This window comes from Cimex lectularius, unplaced genomic scaffold, assembly GCF_000648675.2.
Source record: "Cimex lectularius strain Harlan isolate CLEC.00 unplaced genomic scaffold, Clec_2.1 scaffold26, whole genome shotgun sequence".
NCBI lineage: Eukaryota > Metazoa > Arthropoda > Insecta > Hemiptera > Cimicidae > Cimex > Cimex lectularius.
In genome coordinates, this window is record NW_019392721.1 from 1,217,327 (window position 1) to 1,240,740 (window position 23,414).

Sequence of the window (23,414 nt, forward strand, 5' to 3'; positions counted from 1 at the left end):
CCTTAGATACACCAAGTACTCAGGAGCAGTATGATCACTAAGTAAACATTTTTAATATATAAAAAAAAATATTTTTCGTTTATTAAATTGATAATTATCCACGACTGGCTAAGTCTTGATAGAAGGAGATGCTCAATATGATAATAAAATGAGACAGTCTGACATAAATAGAATTAGGTTATATCGTCAAGAAAAATAAATTATATTGCAAACAAATGGAGGGAGGGAAAGGAAAAGAATACCAAAGAATGAAAGGGTTGACGAAGACCATTGAGATTTTCCGGTCCGAAAAATCAAAAATTGTTATCCTATTTAATAAATACGTACATTTCTATATCATAATATTTGTGAGCCAGCTTCAAGTTTGAAATTATCATTAATTTCTTGTAATGTGTCTTCAAGGTACATTCTTGTGAAACATGAAATTTTGAAAATAATAAAACTTCTTCAATAGGGAAAAGTTGATTTTCTTTTTGTTGGATTTGCTAAGATTAAAATTCTTAGATTAGATAGGGTTTCAAATGTTTTTTAAAGAAACTTATTTATGTTTCGTCCTTTATCCGATTTGTAATTGTACTTGCTGGATATAATGGACTATATTCAAAAATTATTCAGAAATCGTGAGATGCGGTCTGGTGTGATGTAGGTTTCAGAAAAATGGCCCTCTCAATACGACACGCAAGAATGGCACAATTACACATAAGAACACTTTGAGCCCTGAAGATGATCTCAATAAAGATCGAAACGTTGGCACGATAAAAAATTTTTTTTTCTGAAACCTACCACCAGACCGCAATAATTCTCGATTAACGGTCACTAATCACCACTCACTATATTCAAATTTCTCCATATGTTTTACAGTTAAATTTTCACAGAATGAGGAAAAATGTACAATAAACAGTTACATCGATCTGTTTATTAATCAACGTCGAGTTCTCTCGTAAGTTAGTTTTCCCTTTTTTAATACGAAATATTTAGAAATCTCTCTCTCTTTGTCCCACTCACTTTCACGGCCACTTTTTCACAAATACTTTTTTTATATTACCCTTGAAAGAATTGTTCAGACAAGTTTAAAAACACATGTTCTTGCAAAAATAATTAATTAAATATTTCATTCCTTTTACCTCTTTTTAAAATGTGTTTTTGTCTTACAAAATACAGTTAAAACTGTTTTTCTTTAAATTGCAATGTAACAAAACCAAAATTTAGAAATATCTCTCTCCCTTCCTGCCACTCACTCTTTCAATGACATTCGTAATTTTTTCAGACAAATTTGAATATATTTTCTTGAAAAAGGATTAAATTCAAACTTTATTCTTATTAGAATATGTTTCTGTATAACATAGCAGGAAAAACAAAAAAATAAATATTTAAACATAAAAACGTATATATGTTAAGAAATCTCTCCCTGTATAACTCTCTCTCACTCTCTCTCTCTCTCTCTCTCTCTCTCTCTCTCTCTCTCTCTCTCCATCTCTCTCCATCTCTCTCTCCATCTATCTCTCTCTCAATACATATCTATTTATTTATCTATCTATCTATTTATCACTTTTTATTTCTGTTTGCCTTTTTTTCTAGGTATTTATCTATCTATCCCACATTCTGGCCATCCTCCTTTTCCCCCTACATAAAAAGTAGACCAATTTGAATATGTATATGCTCTTATAAAATGGCTAATTTAAAATTTTTTTCGATTAAAATATGTTGTTGTCTAGTACAACGCAGGCAGAAAACTTTTGGTTTGTTTCAATACATAAATGTATCAAAAAAAGCTAAGAAATTAGAACTTTCTCTCCTTCTCACTCACTCTCTCTCTTTCCCTCAATCTCTCACTTTCTAACACCCACACTTTCTAACTCACTTACGTAGTCACTCACTCTTTAAATGTCATTTATAATCTAGTCAGACAAATTTGAGATTTTTTTGAAAAAGGGTTAATTTCAAGTTGTTTTCTTTTCGATTATATTTTATTGTACAGTATAGCCTGAGCAATTTGTGAATACTATATTCACGTAAAAAGCATACATGTTAAGAACTGTCTCTCTCTCTCTCTCTATCCATATTACTTATCCACTTTATTACTTAGTCCTTCCGTCTTCGTAAGTCACTCGAATTTTTCAGACAAATTTGGATATATGTTTTTCATGTGAAAGAGTTCATTTCAATTCAAATTTCAAATTATATTTTTATGTAGAATATGTTATTATGTAAAACTTAGCCAGAACAATTTAAAAAATTATTTTAACATAAAAACGACACATAGTTAGATCTCTATCTTTCACTCTCTCTCTCTCTCTCTCTCTCTCTCTCTCTCTCTCTCTCTCTCTCTCTCTCACACACACACACACACACACACACGCACACGCACGCACGCGCGCGCGCACGCATCTCTCTCTCTCTCACACACACACACACACACACACACGCACACGCACGCACGCGCGCGCGCACGCACACACACACACACACACACACGCATACACACACACGCACACACGCACGCACGCACGCACACACACAAACAAACAAGCACATTATTATCAGATGATTTTACTGCATGAGAAAACTTGTTACCTTCTTTTCCTCAACTTTTCGTTTATAGTTTATGCTTATGATTGCAAAAAGCAGAGAATTCCTTATTATTATCACTTTTTTCATAAATTCTTATTCTTACTTAATTAGTTTACTTTATATTATCGTCACACCTTCATTAATTCAGGTGCCACATTTGAAAAAATTTTTGTGACATTTTTGTTATTCTTAGAGGTTCTAGTGCTAAGATAAAGTTTTTTTTCTCTCTCTCTCTCTCTCTCACTCTTTCTTTCTGTTTCGGTCTGTCTTTCTCTTTCTTTCTGTATGCATTTATCGACCAATCTAGCAATATCCCTCACTCTGTGTCTTTTCATTCAGCCAAATTTGAATATATACTTTTTTGAAAAAGCGTTCATTTCAAGTTGTTTTGTATTAGATTATGTTTTATTGTACAATATGGCCTGAACAATTTTATGTGATATTTTTGTTATTCTTAGAGGTTCTAGTCCTAGGATAAAGATTTTTCTCTCTCTCACTCACTCTTTCTCTCTCTTTCTGTTTCTGTCTTTCTCTTTCCTTCTCTATGTATTTATCTACGAATCTAGCAATCTACCTCACTCTTTGTCTTTTCATTCAGCCACCAACATTATTTCTACACACAAATACGACTCATTTGAATATGTAAATTCTTTTAAAAAAGAGTTAATTTTATGTTTTTAAGTTTTACTTGTATTCTATGTTGTATTCTAGTACAACGCAGACGGAAAATAGTTTGTCAATATTGCTCAATATTTAGAAACTCTCACTCTTTCTTTCTATCTTTCTCTTTCTCTCTCTCTCTCTCTCTTTCTATCTCACTTTTGCTCTCTCTCTCTCTCTCTCTTTCTCTCTCTCTCTTTCTCTCTCTCTCTCACATACATACACGCTCCGTGACACTCTCAACAAGACACACAAGAATGACACAATTACGCGAAAACAAACATTTTGAGCCCTGATGATGATCTAAATGAAGACCGAAACGTTGGCACGATAAAGAAGAAGATTTTCTAAAAACTACGTCACACCAGACATAGCACATAGCATCTCACGACCTCCAAATACTCATCAAGTAACGGTCAGTAACCACCACACGCCTTTATTGAAAATTAATTTACTTAAATTTTCATCCCATGTTTTTTTCTATTGGGTTGTCCGGAAAATAATGCAGGATTTTAAGTTTTCATTAAAAAAAATCTATATAAAATATTCTGTTTACGTTTACAGGATTCAAATGATATTGTTTGTTTACCTCTGTAGCATTCCGCTACTTGGAAATAATTCAGTCATCCTTATAATGTCAAAGCGAGAATTTCGTACGATTTTCTTTTACGAGTTTAAACTCGGCCGAAGCGGAGCCCAAACGGCTAGAAACATTAACCAAGTCTGGGGCGAGGGTTGTGTTAATGAGTGCACTGTGCAAAGGTGGTTTAAAAAATTTCGGGAGGGAGATTTCAGCCTTGAAGATGAAGAAGGTCGTGGAAGGCCTTCCTCTCTTAATGATGATGTTCTGCGATCAGTGGTGGGTGCAGAGCAACTCAAAGTCAGTAAAACGACCGTCGCTGACCACCTCAAGGCGATTGGAAAAGTGAAAAAACTCGAAAATTGGGTTCCACACTCATTAAACGATCGCCAAAAAAATCAGCGCTTTGATGTTTGTGCATCACTTCTTTGTCGAAACAAAAATGACCCATTTCTGGCCAGAATTGTTACATGTGACGAAAAGTGGATTCTCTACGATAACACTAGACGTTCTGGACAGTGGCTCGACAAAGGAGAAGCTCCAATACATTTTCCAAAGCCCCCAACTCATCAAAAAAAGGTAATGGTTACGGTATGGTGGGCTTCATTTGGTTTAATACACTACAGCTTCTTAAATCCTGGCGAAACCATCAATGCTGAATCATACTGTAGCCAAATTAATACCATGCATCAGAAATTGGCAGTAATGAAGCCCTCTTTGGTCAATCGGAAAGGGCCCATTTTGTTGCATGACAACGCTCGACCACATGTGTCACGTGTAACGTCACAAAAATTATTGGAGCTTGGCTATGAAACTTTGCCTCACCCACCCTACTCTCCGGACCTCTCGCCTACTGACTACCATTTTTTTAGACACCTGGACCACTACTTACAACACATAATATTCAAAAATCAAACGGAACTGGAAAATGCATTTATTGACTTTATCAATTCTAAAAATTCTGAATTCTACTCAGACGGAATTAATAAGTTACCAACACGTTGGGAGAAATGTATTGAGAGTATGGGAAATTATTTTGATTAAAGAACATTGCTTTAAAGTAACTAGTTTCTTTTTTTTTGTTTAATACCAAAATCCTGCATTATTTTCCGGACAACCCAATACATTCACATTTACAACTATGTTAATATTGTACTGATTACATAGAAAATGAAGAACGGAGCAAGATCAAACAGTTTTACACAGAAGAACGTTACCAACTCACATGTGTATTTATGGAGCAAAACCAGTGGGTAATTTCTCTACTTTATGTAAATTTTCTTTATTTGTTGTTAATTGATGTGATATGAATTGTTAATATAATAATTTTTTTAATATATAGCATCCGACAAATATTGTTAATGATAAAAATTAATTTTGATATGTTATTTTTATTTAATTTGAAGGAGCTTTCATATTAATGTTATGAGTTGGATCTTCGGGAGGTCAAACGACGGATGAAATATAAAGAAAAAGAACAGCTTCATGGTTGAACCCGGAAAGATGCGACTCGTAAGACTCGTAACATTAATTGCTGCAGGTTGATAACTTCAACTTCATCTTGAACTTTCATAGTCAATTAACAAAAAATTTAAAAAAATCATGTATGCAGACAAAATCGTTTTGAAAGACGGGCATATATAAAGATATAAACTCGAATTTACCCACTTTTTCTTAATGAACATAAATAAAAGAGGCATTTCCTTGAGGATTTCCTTTTGCCGTCAATGTTACGTCGAACTTCCTCAGCCGCTTAGGCAATTTTCCAGAAAGGGCGGTTAATTACAGGTGATTCAATTCCGGCTGAAAGTGCCATTACGGCGGGACTTCGTTTTAAAGCGTTTCATGTGAAACGGGTACCATTCGAGGAGGCTGACATTATGATTCCTTTTCACGAAATAATCAAATTAAATGTAGATAGAATTTTCAAACTCCCTTGATAATTTCCATCCATTAGCAGGAGGGGCAATTAGGCGGCGGACTGGTATTAAATTAAACTTTCTTATTCCATGGTTTTTGTCACCACTCCATTGGAGACGTATTTCACCCAGACGCCACTTGCAATGTCAGCATAAAAGTTCTTTTGTTTAAATCAACATGGTCAATGATACAAACAAAAAATATCTTTCCAAAAAAAATTATCTATCTATCTTTCATATAGCTGCTTTGACTATTTCTCTATCTTTCTCACTCTTACCAAATCGTATTTTTTAGGATTTTACAGTTTTCCGCTTGTTAAATTCTATGATGATTTTGTTTTATATATTTATCTTGTTTTCTGATTTTTTTGCACTAAAAGTACACAAAATCCTAATACCAGCTTTTGTAATGTGTCTATTACTCCTCGATCAATTTTTGGACAAAAGGGTAATACGTCTACGCCAATTTAGCATTGTTTTGAGCCAAGCATAGAAAAGGTCAACGTTGTCATACTAACAATAAGTTCGAAGTTCACTTTCTCCCTTCCTTTTGTTGTGTATATCCACTACGCACTTCTCCCGTCCATTGTTCCGACTCGCTTCTAGTTTAGTTAACAGTCCATTCCAATTTCATTTAATGCATCTCTTGTAACGTCAAAACAATGTGTTATCACTGGTAATATATTCTGCTATTGTTTTGTTTGTTCCAGTGACATACAAGTGTATGGATTCAACATACAAGCATTTAAGATGAAATTTTACTGTCAACAAAGTACTAACTATTGAGGAATAAATACAAACCGAGAAATCAATACTTTAACTTCTTTTACTATTACATGTCAATTATTGATATATCTCTTTCGAGCAAGTAAAAACTAAAAAAGAAAATGGAAGTACTCTTATAGCAATAAATACCAATAATCGATGCTTTTGGCAACTGATCACACACACACACACACACACACACACACACACACACACACACACACACACACACACACACACACACACACAAACAAACAAACAAACAATCAAAACCTTTCTCTTTCTCACTCTCTCTCTATCGATATATCGATATCTACATTATAGTACATTATCGATATTTTTAATACAATCCGTCCTCTCACTCTTCCTTTTTGATTTCTTTATAATCTTTTTTTTACATTCCTTCTGTATAAATCCGTTCTGTCTTATTCTATTTATACAACTACACCTATCTATCTATGTAGAACTATTTCTGTCTCCTTCTATTTCTCTCTTCCTCTTCTTCCTTCTCTCTGACTTTCTCCTTTTTTCTATCTATTTCTCTCCTTCTCTTTATCCTTTCTTTCCTCTGTAACAATTATCACATTCTTTGTTTCACAATTTCACTTGTTCTACATTTTCTGTTTCTAACTTTATGTACCCACCTTCTCTCCATTTAAGTGTCCCACACTTTCACATTTTTTCCTCTCTTTTTTCCTCTCTCTTTTCCTCTCTGTCTGGGAATCAAATTATCTCTATTTCTGGACATTTCTATTTTTACTTCTCCATCTTATTTTTTTTCACATTCCCCTCTTTCACTTTCTTTTCTTTTTCTAAATTTCTATTAAGTCTTTGTTTTTTCTCCCTCCTCTTCTCTCTCATTCTCCCTCTCTCATTCTCTCACTCTCTCTCTCTTTACCTCTAATTATCATATTCTTCGTTTCCCACTTTCACTTTTGCTTCATTTTCTGTTTCTAACTTTATGTATTCATCTTCTCTCCCGTTAAATCTCACACTCCCTCTCATTCTTTCACATTTTTTCCTATCTTTTTCCCTTTCTGTCTGGGTATCTCATTATCACTATTACTGTATCATTCTCTTTTTCCAGTTCCTTCTTATTTTTTCGCCATTGTGTCTCTTCTTACACATTTGTTTAAATATCCCGTTCTTCTTTTCCCTCTTTCCCTTTTTTTTCTTTTTCTCTATTTATCTTATTTCTTTATTTCTTTCTCTCTCCCTCCCTCTCACTCTCTCTCTCTCTTTCTCTCTCTCTCTCTCTTTCTATTTCTGTTTATCCATCTTTGTAATAATTGTGACATTCTTCGTTTCCCGCTTTCAATTTTTCATCATTTTCTTTTTCTAATGGTATGTACTCATCTTCTCTCGCTTTAAGTTTCCCACTCACTCTTTCAGATTTTTTACTCTGTCTTTTCCTCTCTGTCAGAGTTTCAAATTATCTATAGTTCTGTATCTTTCTCTTTTTCCCTCTCCATCTTATTCTTTCGCCATTCTGTCTCTTCTTACACATTTGTTTAAATAACCCGTTCTTCCTTTCCCTCTGTCCCTTTCTTTTCTTTTTCTATATTTATGTTATTTCTTTATTTCTTTCTCTCTCCCTCCCTCTCTCTCTCTTTCTTTCTATTGCTGTTTATCCCTCTTTTCTCTGTAATTATTATGACATTCTTCGTTTCCCACTTTCAATTTTTCTTCGTTTTCTTCTGCTAACAGTACGTACTCATCTTCTCTCCCTTTAAGTCTCTGTCTCGTCTTCACTTTGAACATGTTTCCCTCTCTCTTTCCCTCTCTATCTGGGTGTCAAATTATATCTATTTCAGTATCATTTTCTTTTTCCAGCTCCATCTTATGTTTTAGCCATTCTGTTTCTTCTTATACCATTGTTTAAATATCCGATTTTTCCTTCCCGTCTTTCTCTTTCTTTTCATTTTCTCTATTTCTCTTATGTCTTTACTCTCTCCGTCATTCACTCGTTACCCTTTCCTTTCTTCCCCTTTCCTTTTTCATCTTCATTCTTTGTCTGAATATTTTACCCCTAAATCCATATTCATTCATTGAGTGTAAGATTTTATAATTCTTTACCTCCTTCCCTCTATCACCCCCGCCATTATTCTCTCTCTTTCTCACTCTCTCTCTCTCTCTCTCTCTCTCTCTCTCTCTCTCTCTCTCTCTCTCTCTCCCGCCCTCCTTAGTTTCTACTTCCTACATGCTGAAATTTTCTGAAGATAATGACAATATTCTGTATTATTTGGAAAACACAACACGTATAATTTTCTACTTACATAATAACTCACTTAAACGAAGTTTTGGATATGATTAGTTTTACTTTCTAAAATAAAACCCCAAAAACATTGCTTTCTCCCTCTATCGCATTTTCTAATTCTTAATATCTAAAAAAACTGTCTCACATTATTATTTTTACGTTTACTTCTTAAGCTCAGCGTGTTGAACTCTCTGTTATACGAAAGGACGAAAGGACAGAAATGTACAGGTTCAAAACAGAGTAGACATGGATTGAAATCCAGATGAGCAGACACAGTATACTTATAATTATAGAATGCTCGACAAACACCATAAATTGTTACTTTTTGAGCTTATGCTCTCATTGCTATTCACCATAAACTTATTTGTAGTCATGAGGAAGGAAGTGCCATTCATCTTACCTTCGAGTGCGAAGCAAGCCTCTCAATGTTGAAACAACTTACGGTACCGAGAAGACCCGAGAAAAAGAATTGCAGCAATAACAGTCAATGACCTTTAACGTCGTAAAGAAAGGAGGGAGTCATTTGAACTGAACTTAGGAACTAAGAAAAGTACAATAAACCAGAAGACTGCAGTAGTAGGAGACTGAAAAATACCCACTTTCTAGTCCCTTCGACATCATGTAATTTCGGTTCTTCCGTCCAGTGTGTCTTTTGGTCCAATTAATATGGTTTTTTAAAAATAAAAATTGGTTTCGCATTGTTATTATTGTCAGTTTTTTAGTATAAGGTAGTAAACAATAAAATTGTTCTAATATAAAATATATCGGTAGATTACTGTTTTTCATTAAATGGTCAGAATGAAATTTTAATCGTAAAATGTAAAATTGAGGAAGTTCGTAAAAAGTTGGACCTTGCCGCATGTTTCATTTTCGTTATTTATTCATGCTTCGCTTCGTTTTATTTTATCCAATGTTTTTATGTTTGTCTCATAACGTAAAGACTTATAATTTAATTTTTTATTGATTTATAACGTTGAAAGACTTTGATGTTGGGTTTGTGTGTTAAACCCCCTCCCAAAAAAAAGTATTTCAATATAAAAAAGCATTTTGTTCACCTATTGCCATTATTTTTCTCGAACAGGACCTCGGTGATGGAAGTGTTAAAAGCTGGAAGGGCGTGGAAAAGCCCTGGGAGCCCTAAGGCACAAAAGTGGGTTCCGAGCAAAAACAAAGCCATTTAGGAAGATATAAAAGTTTGTCTTTACGGTGTCAGCCATATTGCTTGTATCCAGGGAGCTGCTATATCGTAAAAGATGAGACTCAGCCGAGCACACCTGCTTAGCAGCTCAGAATAGGGCAACTCCTTCTCGTCTGGCCCAATTAGCTTGTTCAACTTGCCCCATTGTCATTCATTGTCCTAGTTATCAACATCTCGGGCAAATGTTTGACGCCCTTTGATTAAACAAGCTGAAAAATTTATTATTCAAAACTGCCTCCTTACGAAAAGTTAGACAATTTTTAAGACTTATAAATCCCTGGTGTAAAGGAAAAAAATCTATATTAAAGCTACTTTATTATGCAAGTCAGCTCTCGGCCTGAAAACTTCTTATGAGTTTTGAATAGAGGCCAGGAGGTAAAGGGAAGAAATTAAATGAAATTCTTGAAACTCTACTGCTGAGGGAAAGTTTGATATAAAAATGTCTAGATGTTCTTGACCTATATTTCTTCTTTAAAAATTACACAATGAAGCAAATTTTTAGTAAAAAAAAAAATAGCACAATGAAGCAAATTTTTAGTTAAAAAAAAAAAAATTATAATATTTGAGTAATGCACTCATCTTTACACACAAGCAAATTACTACCTTTTCAAAGAAACTAATAGAAAGAACGTAAACTGAAGTTAATCCTTCATTCAAAAGGGCTTAATGTCTTCGTTATCCGCTGGGCGTCATGGACGAGAGGTCACAACTTTACAATACTTTATATATTTATTTAATGATCGTGTGATGCGGTCTGGTGTGATTTTCCTTATCGTACCAACGTTTCGACCTTTACTTAGATCATCTTCAGGGCCAGGGATTTACAAACATTTTTTGCATTATAGAAATACATGTTAGATATAAAAATGATTTTTCAATTAATTAAGGTTTTTAGTTGCGATAAAAAAGTCAGTGTAACGAGCGGGATTCGAACCCACGATCTTCGGCTAGATACGCCGCTGCTCTACCACTTGAGCTATCGTGACTTGGATCTACTCGGACTCTAACTTCCCATCTGAACCCCACCTTTTTCAATTTTCCATTCTTTTTGCCATTTTTGACTTTTTTTATCTCAACTAAAAACCTTAATTAATTGAAAGATAGTAATTTGTCAAACGGACTACGAAAATTAGTGAATTTAATAAGTTAAAATGAATTATACCTTCACTAAAGCTCTCCGTGACCATTTCATTTGTCTCAGATAATCAAATTGATTACACGACATTTGAAAAATAGCAAAAAAGAGAAATTCAAAAGGTGGGGTTGAGATGGGAAGTTAGTGTCCGAGTGGATCGAAGACACGATAGCTCAGGTAGTAGAGGTACGTATCTAGCCGAAGATCGTGGGTTCGAATCCCACTCGTGACACTGACTTTTTTTCTCAATTAATTAATTCAATATCTCAATTAATGTCATTAATGACATTAAATAATTCAAATTTTTAACAATTATTATCACAGATTTAAAGTTTTCTCCAAAGTGGAAAATTGACTTGGTTAATTTCATGTATTTTTTAACAAATTAAAATAACAATCACTTATCATATCACAGTCTTGACGTTAATTAAGACAGTTTATCTTTTTTTATGCAAAAAAACGAAAGTTCCTGGAGGTCTTTTGCATAAAGAAAGATTAACTGTCTGTTAATTACCGTCAAGACTGTGATATGATAAATTATTGATATTTTAATTTGTTAAATAACACAAAAAATTAGCCAAGCAAATTTTAAACTTAGGAAGAAACTTTAAATCTGTGATAATTGTGATAATAATTGTTTAAAATTATGTTAAAAATTGTTGTTTAAGAATGTGGATTTTAAGAAAAATGTAGCTTTAATTGTTGACTGGTTTTTTAATATTAATTCGTTGGTCTGTGATAAGATGTTGAAAACCTTTCATATTAGGTTGTGATAAGAGTCTAGTCATGACCAAAATATTAAACCGTTTTTTCGGAGTCTGAAGGACTTAAATATGTATCACACTGGCTTCTTTTAAAATAAGCTATTAAAAAATATTAATGACTGACGACCACTGTTTTAACCACTGTAAGTATGAAAGAAACAATGATAACCATGTTGGTCTAAAAATGGAAGGAATCTTTTATTTGTATCAACTCACCTGAGGAAGGATTAAAATAAATCCGAACGTTGTGGATTAAAAAAACCGGTTTTTTTTAGGTGACCTATCCCACCTTCAAAAATCAGAAGATAAACAGAAACCCAAGCTACATAAGAGAATACGTATTGAAATGTAAACGAAGAGATTTTGAAATAACGTTATTTCTTTATAATTACTTGATACTATTGTTGATACAACGGAAATGATTTTTTTGCAATGCTGTAGGTTTGTACATTCAATCAAATTTTATATGTTGTTTTTACCACTTTTATGTTACGGTCGTAAACGGTTTTTCAACACGGCTTAAACGATGACCTGTGCCTGATATTAAAAGTCGTAATTATTAATTACGCTCCCAGCCCTGGGTTACTATATATTAAGTCGTTAAGGAAAGATGATAACGGCCTATGAAATAACAGTTAAGTCAGCAGTAATCTCCAAGGGTTGAGAACGTCCGTAACTAAACTTTAATTAACGAACCCATTGGTGTGTGGATTTAATATTTCTTTGAGAATGTTAAAAATATTGGTGGCTTTCAAATGTTTCAGAGACTAGCAACTATTTTTTTTTTTTTTTGCAAACTTGTTTTATTTCTTCTATTTCTTTGAAACAGATTTTATATTTGATATAGTTTTATTTTGTAGAGAGATTGACCATTTATTTATGTTAAAATAAATCTCTAAAATTTTACTGTTCTTTAATAATTTCTCAAAACAATTAATTCCCAAAGAGATGGCAAGAAATTGCCAATTTTTGGCATTATTTGATCAAAATGTGCTTGGTATATGCAATCAATATTTTGCTTTTTATTTTTCTTTATATATTGCGAAATGTTAGCTAGAGTTTTTAGAAAATTGTGATACGCTAAAGTTTTGGAATAAATTAAATTTGTGACGAAATGATAAATTTAAATACAATTATATGCTTATTACCTTGCTAAAAAAATTTAAAATACCAGCAGGTGTTAGAGATAAACGTACAGAAACGTTACGAAATACTTATTAAATTCACTAGTTTCGTAGTCCGCTTGACCAATTAATATTTTTCAATTATTTTAGATTTTAGTTGAGATAAAAATGCCACTGTCACGAGCGGGATTCGAACCCACGATCTTCGGCTAGATACGCCGCTGCTCTACCACTTGAGCTATCGTGACCTCCATTCAGTCGGTCACTAACTTCCCACTTCAACCCCACCTTTTTTTAAATTTTCCTTCCTTTTTCACATATTTCAAATGTCGTGGAATCTATTTGATTTTCGGCGACAAATCCGGCTCGTGAGACTGACTTTTTTATCTCAACTAAAAACCTTAATTAATTTAAACATATTAATTGGTCAAGCGGACCACGAAACTAGTGAATTGAATCAGTTAAAATGAAGTATATCTCCAGTAAAGCTCTCCGTGGTCATTTAATTTGTCGCCGAAAATCAAATAGATTACACGATATTTAAAATATGCCAAAAAAGAGGGAAAATTAAAAAAGGTGGGGTTGAGATGGGAAGTTAGTTCCAGTGTGAATCGAGGTCACGATAGCTCAAGTGGTAGAGCAGCAGCGTATCTAGCCGAAGATCGTGGATTCGAATCCCGCTCGTGACACTGACGTTTTTTATCTCAACTAAAAATTTTAATAAATTAAAAAATACAACTTTTCAGGAGAGTTGATTTTCTGACAAAGCTAGAAGTGTTCCGGTTACAGTCAAATTACATCATAGAAATTGAACATTGTTTTCTCTGGCAGTCGGATGTTGATAAAAGAAGGATCCGTGTGGGAGGTAGTTTTTGATACAAAATAAAAAAGGAAATCTTCACTTAGGCGAATTTCTTGTCGAGATATATCATGGTAAACCAGACGTAGTTGATCGGAATTATTCAAAAATAATTTGAATTACTTTAAAGTTTAGATTATGATGAAATCAATTTTATTATGAGCAAAATCGGTGGTAGTATTCTATTTTCAAATGGTATTTCTTTCCACGAAAAATAGTCAAAACGGCCCTTGTTTGGGCAGGGTGGCCAATCCTACACCTCATAAAAATAATATACAATTTTTAGGGTTTTAATCTGTTTCAATTTAAAAACTGCCGTGAAAACTAATGGGAATACAAATGGTACGTGTTTAGACGAGGCTTCATGAAAAAAAAAAAAAATCAATGTTACCTTTGTTGAAAGTGTTGATTGCTTCAGTCGGAAGCCATTGCCTCCAGAAATGGCCTACGTCCTTAAATCCGAGCCTCTCTCCCGGATTGGATCCAGGATCATTGTGTCCCAGAACAGGAAAAACGAACTGCGACGAGAAGGTGGAAGAAAGTAGGTGCGTGAGGTTTTGCAAGGCGTGGACCTGCATGTCTGAAGAACGACCGCTAGCAGTCCCAGAAAGACCGTCACTGAAAAAATATATATTTTAAATTATTTAAAAATGAATTAAGATTTTTAGTTGAGATAAAAAAGTCAATGTCACGAGCGGGATTCGAACCCACGATTTTCGGGTAGATACGCCGCTGCTCTACCACTTGAGCTATCGTGATCTCGATTCACATTGACACTAACTTCCCATCTCAACCCCACATATTTTGAATTTTTCCACGTTTTTGCCATTTTTCAAATGTCGTGTAATCTATTTGATTCTCGGCGTCAATTGAAATGGCCCGGGAGAAGTTTAGTGAAGATGTACTTCATTTTAACTGATTCAATTCACTAGTTTTCGTGATCCGCTTGACCTATTAATATCTTTCAATTAATTAAATTTTTAGTTGAGATAAAAAAGTCAATGTGACCAGCGGGATTCGAACCCACGACCTTCGGCTAGATACGCCGCTACTCTGCCACCTTAGCTATCATGACTTCGTTAGTGACCAAGTTGATCGAAGTCACGATAGCTCAGGTGGTAGAGTAGCGGCGTATCTAGCCGAAGGTCGTGGGTTCGAATCGCGCTGGTCAAATTGACTTTTTTATCTCAACTAAAAACTTTAATTAATTGAAAGATATTAATTGGACAAGCGGACCACGAAAACTAGTGAATTATTTAAAAATATCATTTTCAATATATTAATGGTTTATACTGGATACACTTTAGGTACTTTTGAGGAAATTATGAGTGTGACGTGTTTCTATAAAAAACCATATAAAAAATAAAACAGAAAACACACGTATAAAACAAAACGGAATACAATAAACTTTTTCTATTGTCAACAACTAGTGTATATTGATAGTTTTGAACCAGAACTTGGCTTTGTCAATCGCCAAAGCTCCAGGGATTGCTGAGGGTACAGATATTTACTAAAAATTAAGTTTTTCTTGTAAACAAAATTTTTGCATAAAGGAAGATAGAAACTAGGAGGAACATGTATTTTCAAATACCAAAAATAATGCACTAGCTTTTAACAAAAGCAACAATTTTTAGTCAATTTTAACTATAAAAAGAATAATATTTTTAATGATTGTTTATCTAGAGCCAGCTTATACTAGCACTTTAATAAAATATTGTCTAAAAACTGTAATATTTCGGGATGCAAAAGATGGAAATGGTAAAATTTTTGTTGTCTTTAGGTTAAACAAGTTATATTTCATGCGCTAGAAGAAAGCTGAAAGAGTTTTTTTACAAAATTCATGAGATATTTCCATTTGCACACAAAACCCGAAATAAACAATTTAACTTTGCAAAAATAATCCTCCTATTCTCCCGGAGTCCATAAATTTGCATAAGAGGAAAAACAAACGGATATTTTTCGGTCTTTCCCCAACCGGAGCGAGACAGCTGCCACAATCATAGGTCGGAGAATGAATGCCTCGGAATATGAGAGAACATTAGAATCGTGAAAATAAATAGTGCGGCCAGGAGTCCATTTGTTACAGTCCTGGGCCCGAGTCACGTTTCGAAATCATTTGTTATCAAAAGTCCTCACAATGTTTGCCGTGGTTGGATTATTTTTGTAAAACGTTGAACCGGTCGGTGTGAGGCCGGGATGATGTTGACATATACCAGATTGGGCCGAACCGCCCCCTGGCGGGCTGATCCTTGGTGATAAATTGTGATCGCACTGCAAAAACCCTGTCTCGCCGATTCTTGAGAAAATGGACCGTAGGTCTAAGCTTACCTTAGGAAATCTACTGAACTTGTAAACAGGTTGATGTTACACGCCTTGACAACTGTACGATATAGAACGGTCATAATTCCCACATCTAGAATTTATGGTAGGCATAGTTTACGTACACTAAAATTTACAACTAAGGTCAGCTTACAAATATTTTCTCTTTGCTTCTATACTATGTGTGTTTTTATGAAAGGTAAGGCTTTTTATTTTTTCGCTGCCTGTTTTATTGCAACATTAATAAGTTTGGGTGCAAATCCATTCATGTGTAGTGGTCTCTAATTGATCATATTAATTATTCCAATTAATTATTCTTTTTATGTAAGGCCTTGGTTGAGATGAAAACATCAGTGTCAGGAGCGGGATTCGAACCCACGACCTTCGGCTAATACGCCACTGCTCTAACGCGCTATCGTGACTTCGAACTTATATGTTATAATATGTGTTTTTGTGACGTGATGATATATATATGTTATCTATATTGAATTTGATTTATGATGTGAGCGTGGCTGCGGCTGAGTTTACACGAGTCTGTTCTGTAATTGACATGCTTATCTCTGTGATGTAAACCATTTCTAAAAATTTACCTCGATGTTTGTTTTGTCCTGTGTTTAATATTTTTCTGTTGATGATATCAAAATTGTGTTGGTGTTCAAAATGGTAACAGTGCTGTGGGGTTTTGTTCAGGTTTTTTGCTGTCATTGTTTTACATTCTTTTCCAAACACTAGGATATAATTCCAATGTAGGGATACGGATGAAAGAGGCGGCCACCTCGACCTGAATAGACCTATTCTGCTTCCCTGTTATTTATAACTCACCGGCCAGCTTCAGGCTACAAACCAGCCTCCACAGCTTTGCGAGCGGTTCGTTGATGTAGGATCTTCCTTGTGGTTTTTCTTGTCCTGGTTGCAAATACCTGCACCTACATAGACTACATAGACCTTCACAGAAACATAAAATGTAATCTGCGGTCTCCTCTTCTTCCTGGCAGTATCTGCACAGTGTTTCTTCTGTCAGTACTCCTATCCTGCGCATATGCCTTCTTAAGTGGCATTGCCCTGTCAAGCGCAACCACCCTGGGAGTCGTAGCCTACTATGTGTGGAGCTGCGGCAACGACGGGTGGTTCGTTGGCTCGAGACCCCGAAACGGCTCACCTAGTGTTCTCAGCCACGTCCCTTTTCTCAATCCGAGTTCCTTCATTCTATCCTGTGACGCACACACCCCTGCACAAAATAAAGGTGTAGCCCAGAGGGCGGGGCAACCTCTCTAAAGCATAAGCTGTACTCGTGCCTAGGGTCGGAATGGGCAGCGGTTGCCTTAGCAGAGTCACACGAAGGCCAGTGCACCAGATCCTGTCTGCATAGACGGGGGAGGGTGTATGGCCATCTGTACCACGGGGTAACTAAACCTTCCAAATTCAGCCCTTGTTACACTGAAAACGGATTCGTGGTGGTATGTGGTGACGCCCCTGGCGGGAACTTAGACAGTGGCTGTCTTCTATTTGTGACCTTCGTGAAGCTTGCGTATGGCCAGCGTTATTACCCCCGGCCTCTTGGGAGACGTTGCGACCGGACGACAGCGTATAGGCGTTGAGGACGCGATGATTATGCTGAATAGTCCCTCGAATGAGTGAGTAAGCGAATGGAAACAGGTAGTGAATCGGTTGCTCTGACTCGAGTGTGCTTTGCATTGTTGTGCGTATGACCGGCGTGATACCCATGGGGAAGCGAAGGATCGGACCACCTAGGCTAAGCCTATGGCGTCCCTCGAATGCGCGTGGAAGGTGTAGGCTGAGCTCGACAGGAGGTTTTCCCGTAGACGGTGCTCATCTAGAGATTGGTTAGCAATTCCAATAAAAACAAAACCGCGGCCCCTGGCGGATCCGGTAGTTTCCACGCTTATGAGAATCCCCAATAATCTGGGAGATAGAGTCGCTTTCTCTATCTTGGGAGTACGCGGGAGAACAGGCTGATGTATTTCGCCCTGTTAGCCCTTCGCGTGCGGCATACGACCCGATGCACAATGCGGACCCGACCATTCGGAGTGGACAAGCGGAGAGCGAAGTTGTTTTAGCCCTTAGGGGCTGGGGCGCCTCTACACCAATGCTGCGGCAGTAACACCATTCCGTCGTATGCAGAGGTGCGTCTGTTGTCATCTTGAGAATCAAAACGTCCGATAAGGCCGAATAGGCCAGGTGCGGACGCTAAATATCCTCTTGCCTTGTTGACGAAGTGTTCTCGGGAACCTCATGCCCTGACAGGAGTAAACCAGAATCCTGACTCGTTCGGTTGCGGTTGCATTCCAATAATTCTTATGTAAGTTTTGTGAATGGACCTTCCATGATTCTCTTCGCCTGCGCCATGTGGAATTGTTCCACAAAGATTTGGTCTCATGAAGGATCCATTTTAAGATGTATCCTCTTTTGTGGCAGATTCTAGGCCGCTATGCCGCAGTAGCGTTCTGGGCCCAGAGAGTCCATGTTGGCTTCCTTTTTGGCCAACAATTCAACCTTTTCGTTGCCTCTAGGCCCCGAGTGCCAACACAACTATTCCAGGCTAAGGTCATTAGTGTCGCTAACTTCCGGAACAGTTCCGGACTCTCTTTATATTTTCCTTGAATGCTGCCTGGCTGTCAGAGAAAATGGCTATCTTCCGGGAATGTATTCCTAGCTTTTTTTTCTCTGGCACATTGTTCAATCGCTCCGATTTCAGACTGGTAAACTGCAGCATAATTACCTAGGTTTACCTTCAGTTTAGTCTTGAGGTTCATACCAAAGACCCCAGCTCTCCTACCCTTGTCGTTTTTGAACTGTCAGTATTCCAGTAGGAATATGCCTTTAGTGGTGTTCCTTTGACCAATTCCGATGTATGTTGTCAGACAATTTATACAATTGATTTTGCTGAAGGTGACCTCACTAAAGGTCGAAACTTTGGCACCATACAGAAAACGTTCTTCTAAACCTAAATCACACCCGACCGCATCCCACGAACTCTAAATAATCATTAAAGGTCACTAAATCCTACGCACGTTTATTTAAGAGGTGCCATTACGATAATGGTATTATGCCTTGCTTTACCAAATAGCGTAAAGCCATTAGCTCGTGTTTTCCTCCTATTTTTTCATTAGTAACAAAATTTATGTTTCGTTTGGAGAAAATGGCAACAATAGATAGTTTTCATTGCAAACACCATGATACTGAGACACATATAGGGGCTGAACTATTTAAAATGGCAAGATATTTGATAACATAACCGGCCGTGTAACAAATGTAATGCAGAATAGACGAAGATTCATTTTGTCTACTCTGCTAAGCAAACCACAACACTTAATTATTATTAAAGCCATATTGTCCAATATTGGGACTATACTGTGTCTTTCTCGTTCTTAAAAATTTGTCTTATCTCTCATCATTTATAAAGAGCGAGTTTATCTTTTGTTTTCCTTCTATATTTCCATATAGTAATGTTTACATGAAAAACCTCTAGACACGATACCTTTCGTATTTTGTCGAGTTTCTAAGGAGCCAAAAGTTTTGAATGTAACTCTTTACAATAGCGGAATTCGAATAGAGGCTTGACTATTTGAAATCACGAGATATGTGATAGGATAACCGGGCGGAGGTTACGAATGTATTGTAGAAATGAAAGGGTGATAGAACTGTCCACCCGGCTAAGCCAAACTAAAAAATTTATTGATGCTATATGTCAAATATTGTGGCAATAATGTGTGATTTTCTTTCTTTAAAATATTATCTTAATAATACCTTAAAATATATATAAATTTTCCATAGATCTGATCTTTTATGCAGTTTATCTTAACTTCTGTTTCTTCTTTATTTTTACTTATTACTAAAGTTTTGGGGAAAAATCTCGAGACGTCAACTTTTATTTAATGTCGAATTTTTCCACAGCCAAAAGTTTTTGATCTATTTCTCTATAAAGAAGAATATGAATAGTTCGTTAACTATTTCAAATGCCAAATTTCTGATCGGTATACATTTTTTTAAAGGGTTGTTGACGATGAATTTATGGGTGTAAACGGATTTTAATTCGGAGCAACAGTTTCTAAGTTAATTGCAAAAAGCTTTTTCCGAACACTATTGGAAAAAATGCTAACTTGTACAACATTGTATCAAATTTTACACGTTCAAAATATTATAATTTTCTTAGCTTAGTTCATCCAGTCTAAAAAAATGTTCATACTTTTTGTTAACAAACTGGCTTTGGCATGTAAGCGAATGCAATTAAATCCTTTGAAAAACAATGCCAGTTTAACTAAACTGGATTTGTTCGATTCAGAATTTAATTATATTTCGTTTATTTGTAAAGTATTACATTACGCTTGAATTGGTCCTTTATAATTTATATTTTGTTTGCAATTGCTTTATACTTAAAGAGTTTAATTTATAATTTTATGAGGTTTTATTTGAGTGATTTTATGTGGGTAGTTTAATACTAATATAAATGATTAAAATAAATAATATATTTTTCCTTTATAAAAAGCTACTTTATAAGTAATCTACTGTCATTAACTAAACTGTTAAAATTAATTAAGGTTTTTAGTTGAGAATAAAAAGTCTATGGCACGAGCGGGATTCGAACCCACGATATTCGGCTAGATACGCCGCTCCTCTACCACTTGAGCTATCCTCGATCCACTCGGACACAAACTTCCCATCTCAACCCCACTTTTTGAATTTTCCCTCCTTTTTGCAATTTTTCGATGTTCGAATCCCGCTCGTGCCATTGACTTTCTTATCGCAACTAAAAACCTTAATTAATTGTAATATATTAATTGCTCAAGCGGACCACGAAATTAGCGAATTTAATAAACTGTTAATAAAAGGAAAATTAATCAACTCTTTCATTCAAAATGCAATCAAAAAGGACACGCTTCAATTCGTCCCGACTTGAATCCTAACCTCTAGCCTACAACTTTTTAGGACATGGGATTTATCTATGAGGATGAAGGTATAAGGACAGAACCGAAATTACGAAAAGAATTATATTGGTCTGATTTAATTAATGCGTATTTAAAAATAAAAATACGTGTAAACGAAAACAGCTGTTCAATTTATGGCTGCCATGTTGGTTACCTGCGCCCTAACGGCCAGCAGCGTGACTACATTTTTGTCTTAACATCTAACATTGGCCCTGGCCTGTTAGATCGACCAATGTCAACTATTTGATTCTTACAAGTCTACATCATCATTTTTCTCGATCTAACAGGACCTAACAAAGTTAACAGGGTTAACACAAAGATCGTGAATATCCCTAATGTCTAAAAAGCCGTGGAAATACTGAACCGAAGATCAAGTATAAAACGAAAGAAATCAAGTATACGGTTTGAATTGTAGAAGTTTATCGAGGATCTTTCCAATCAAATGAAAGAGTTAACAGAAATTTCCATATGGTTGGGTGTTAGGAGGTTCTATGTCAATTTATCCTCTGATTAAGTAATATCCAAAGGATGTTTTACGAGGAAGATTGTTGATAATGCGTTTGATATCGGATAGGGAGAAAGCTTTGAGAAGTTCAAGTTAGGGGTTTGTCTAATTCAGCTTTGACTTCAATGCTACGTTGTTTGTCAAGTATTTCAGGAGTACGAATTATACTCTGAGTGTAGAGATTTCGCTTCATCTGTTATTTACCCTGATCCATGGCTTTGTTTGAGAGGATATGAGGTATTTTTGTATTTTTGCATAGTTGAAGTAGCATTCTTAAGTGAATAATCTGTTGTGGTAGGTTTGGTAATAATTTACATAGGTCACATGTTTGTTGCGACTTTTTTTCTTGGTTCTAAAGGATTGAACTCCTCACAAAGATAATTCCAAAAAATGTATAAGAATAACTATATGGAATATTTTTTATTTGAGAATAATTTCGCGGCGTCGGTGCCCGCAACGGTTTATGCTACGGTTACTATGGATGCGAGTCCGGACGAAATATTGTGGACAAGTAAATGAGTAAATCGACGAACTTAATGAGTTTTATTTTCTTGAAAGTATATTTATTGAGCATTGGTTGATAGGTGCTGGGAAAACAGAGCGTGTTAAACACTTATTTTCCACAAGAGACGAGAAGGGAGAGTTTCTTACTTACTGCTAGTCCCTAAAAAAATTGCATATTAATCTATGTATGTTTAGCGGTGATAATTGACCATATTTTTAAAATAAAATTTCAAAAATGGCAAAAAGAGGAAAAATTTGAACGGTTATACGTTGAGATGAGTTGGTGTCCGACGGGATCGAAGTCACGATATTCTGAATTTGTTAGAGCTGCAGCGTATCTAGCCGAAGGTCGTGGGTTCGAATCCCGCTTGTGACATTAATTTATCGTCTCACCAAAAACCTTAGATAAAATGAGTTATTCATTAGAATACAATTTTAATAGCATATAGATTCTTCGTGAAAAATCAAATTTGCACCCAAATAAATGATTATTTTATATAGGTCTTTGTTAAAGTAAAAAAGCTAGAGTCACGGGCGGGATTCGAACCCACGACCTTCGGCTCAATACGACGCTGCTCTAACCAATTGAGCTATCGATCTACTCGGACACCAACGCCCCATCTAAATTACAAACAATTTGAAAAATGGCAAAAAAGGTAAAATGTGAAAAGTTGTAGTTTGGTATTGAGCCGAAGGTCGTGGGTTCGAATCCCGCTTGAGACACTAATTTATCGTCTCACAAAAAACCTTAGATAAAATTAGTTATTCATTAAAATACAATTCTCATAGCATGTGTAGATTCTTCGTGAAAAATCAAATTGGCACCCAAATAAATTATAATTTTATGTAGGTCTTTGTTGAAGTAATAAAGCTAGAGTCACGAGCGGGATTCGAACCCACGGTCTTCGGCTAGATACGCCGTTGCTCTACCACTTGAGCTATCGTGATTCGATCTAGTCGGACACCAACTCCCCATCTAACCCACAAACAATTTGAAAAGTGGCAAAAAGAGGTAAAATGTGAAAAGTTGTAGGTTGGTATTGAGCCAAAGGTCGTGGTTCGAATCCCGCATGTGACACTAATTTTTCGTCTCAACCAAAAACCTTGGATTTAAAAAAATGGCAAAAGAGGGAAAACTCATAAGGTGGGATTGAGGTGGGGAGTTGATGTCAGAGTGGATCAAGGTCACGATAGCTCAGGTGGTAGAGCAGCGGCGTATTTAGCCGAAGTTCGTGGGTTCGAATCCCTCTCGTGCCATTAACGTTTTTCATCTCAACTAAAAACTTTAATTGTCTTAGATAAAAAGAT

At 35.6% G+C, this 23,414-nt stretch overlaps 1 protein-coding gene across 4 annotated transcripts in view; it reads right to left on the reverse strand.

Annotated features, from left to right (window-relative positions):
• Positions 1–23,414, reverse strand: part of LOC106664028 (acid sphingomyelinase-like phosphodiesterase 3a) — a 794,759-nt gene that overhangs the window by 87,690 nt on the left and 683,655 nt on the right. For all 4 annotated transcript variants that reach the window (XM_024226658.1, XM_014389387.2, XM_014389388.2 and 1 more), the window contains one exon: positions 14,224–14,450. In XM_024226658.1, the coding sequence (XP_024082426.1) occupies positions 14,224–14,450 (227 nt within the window). The remainder of the gene's footprint in view (positions 1–14,223; positions 14,451–23,414) is intronic.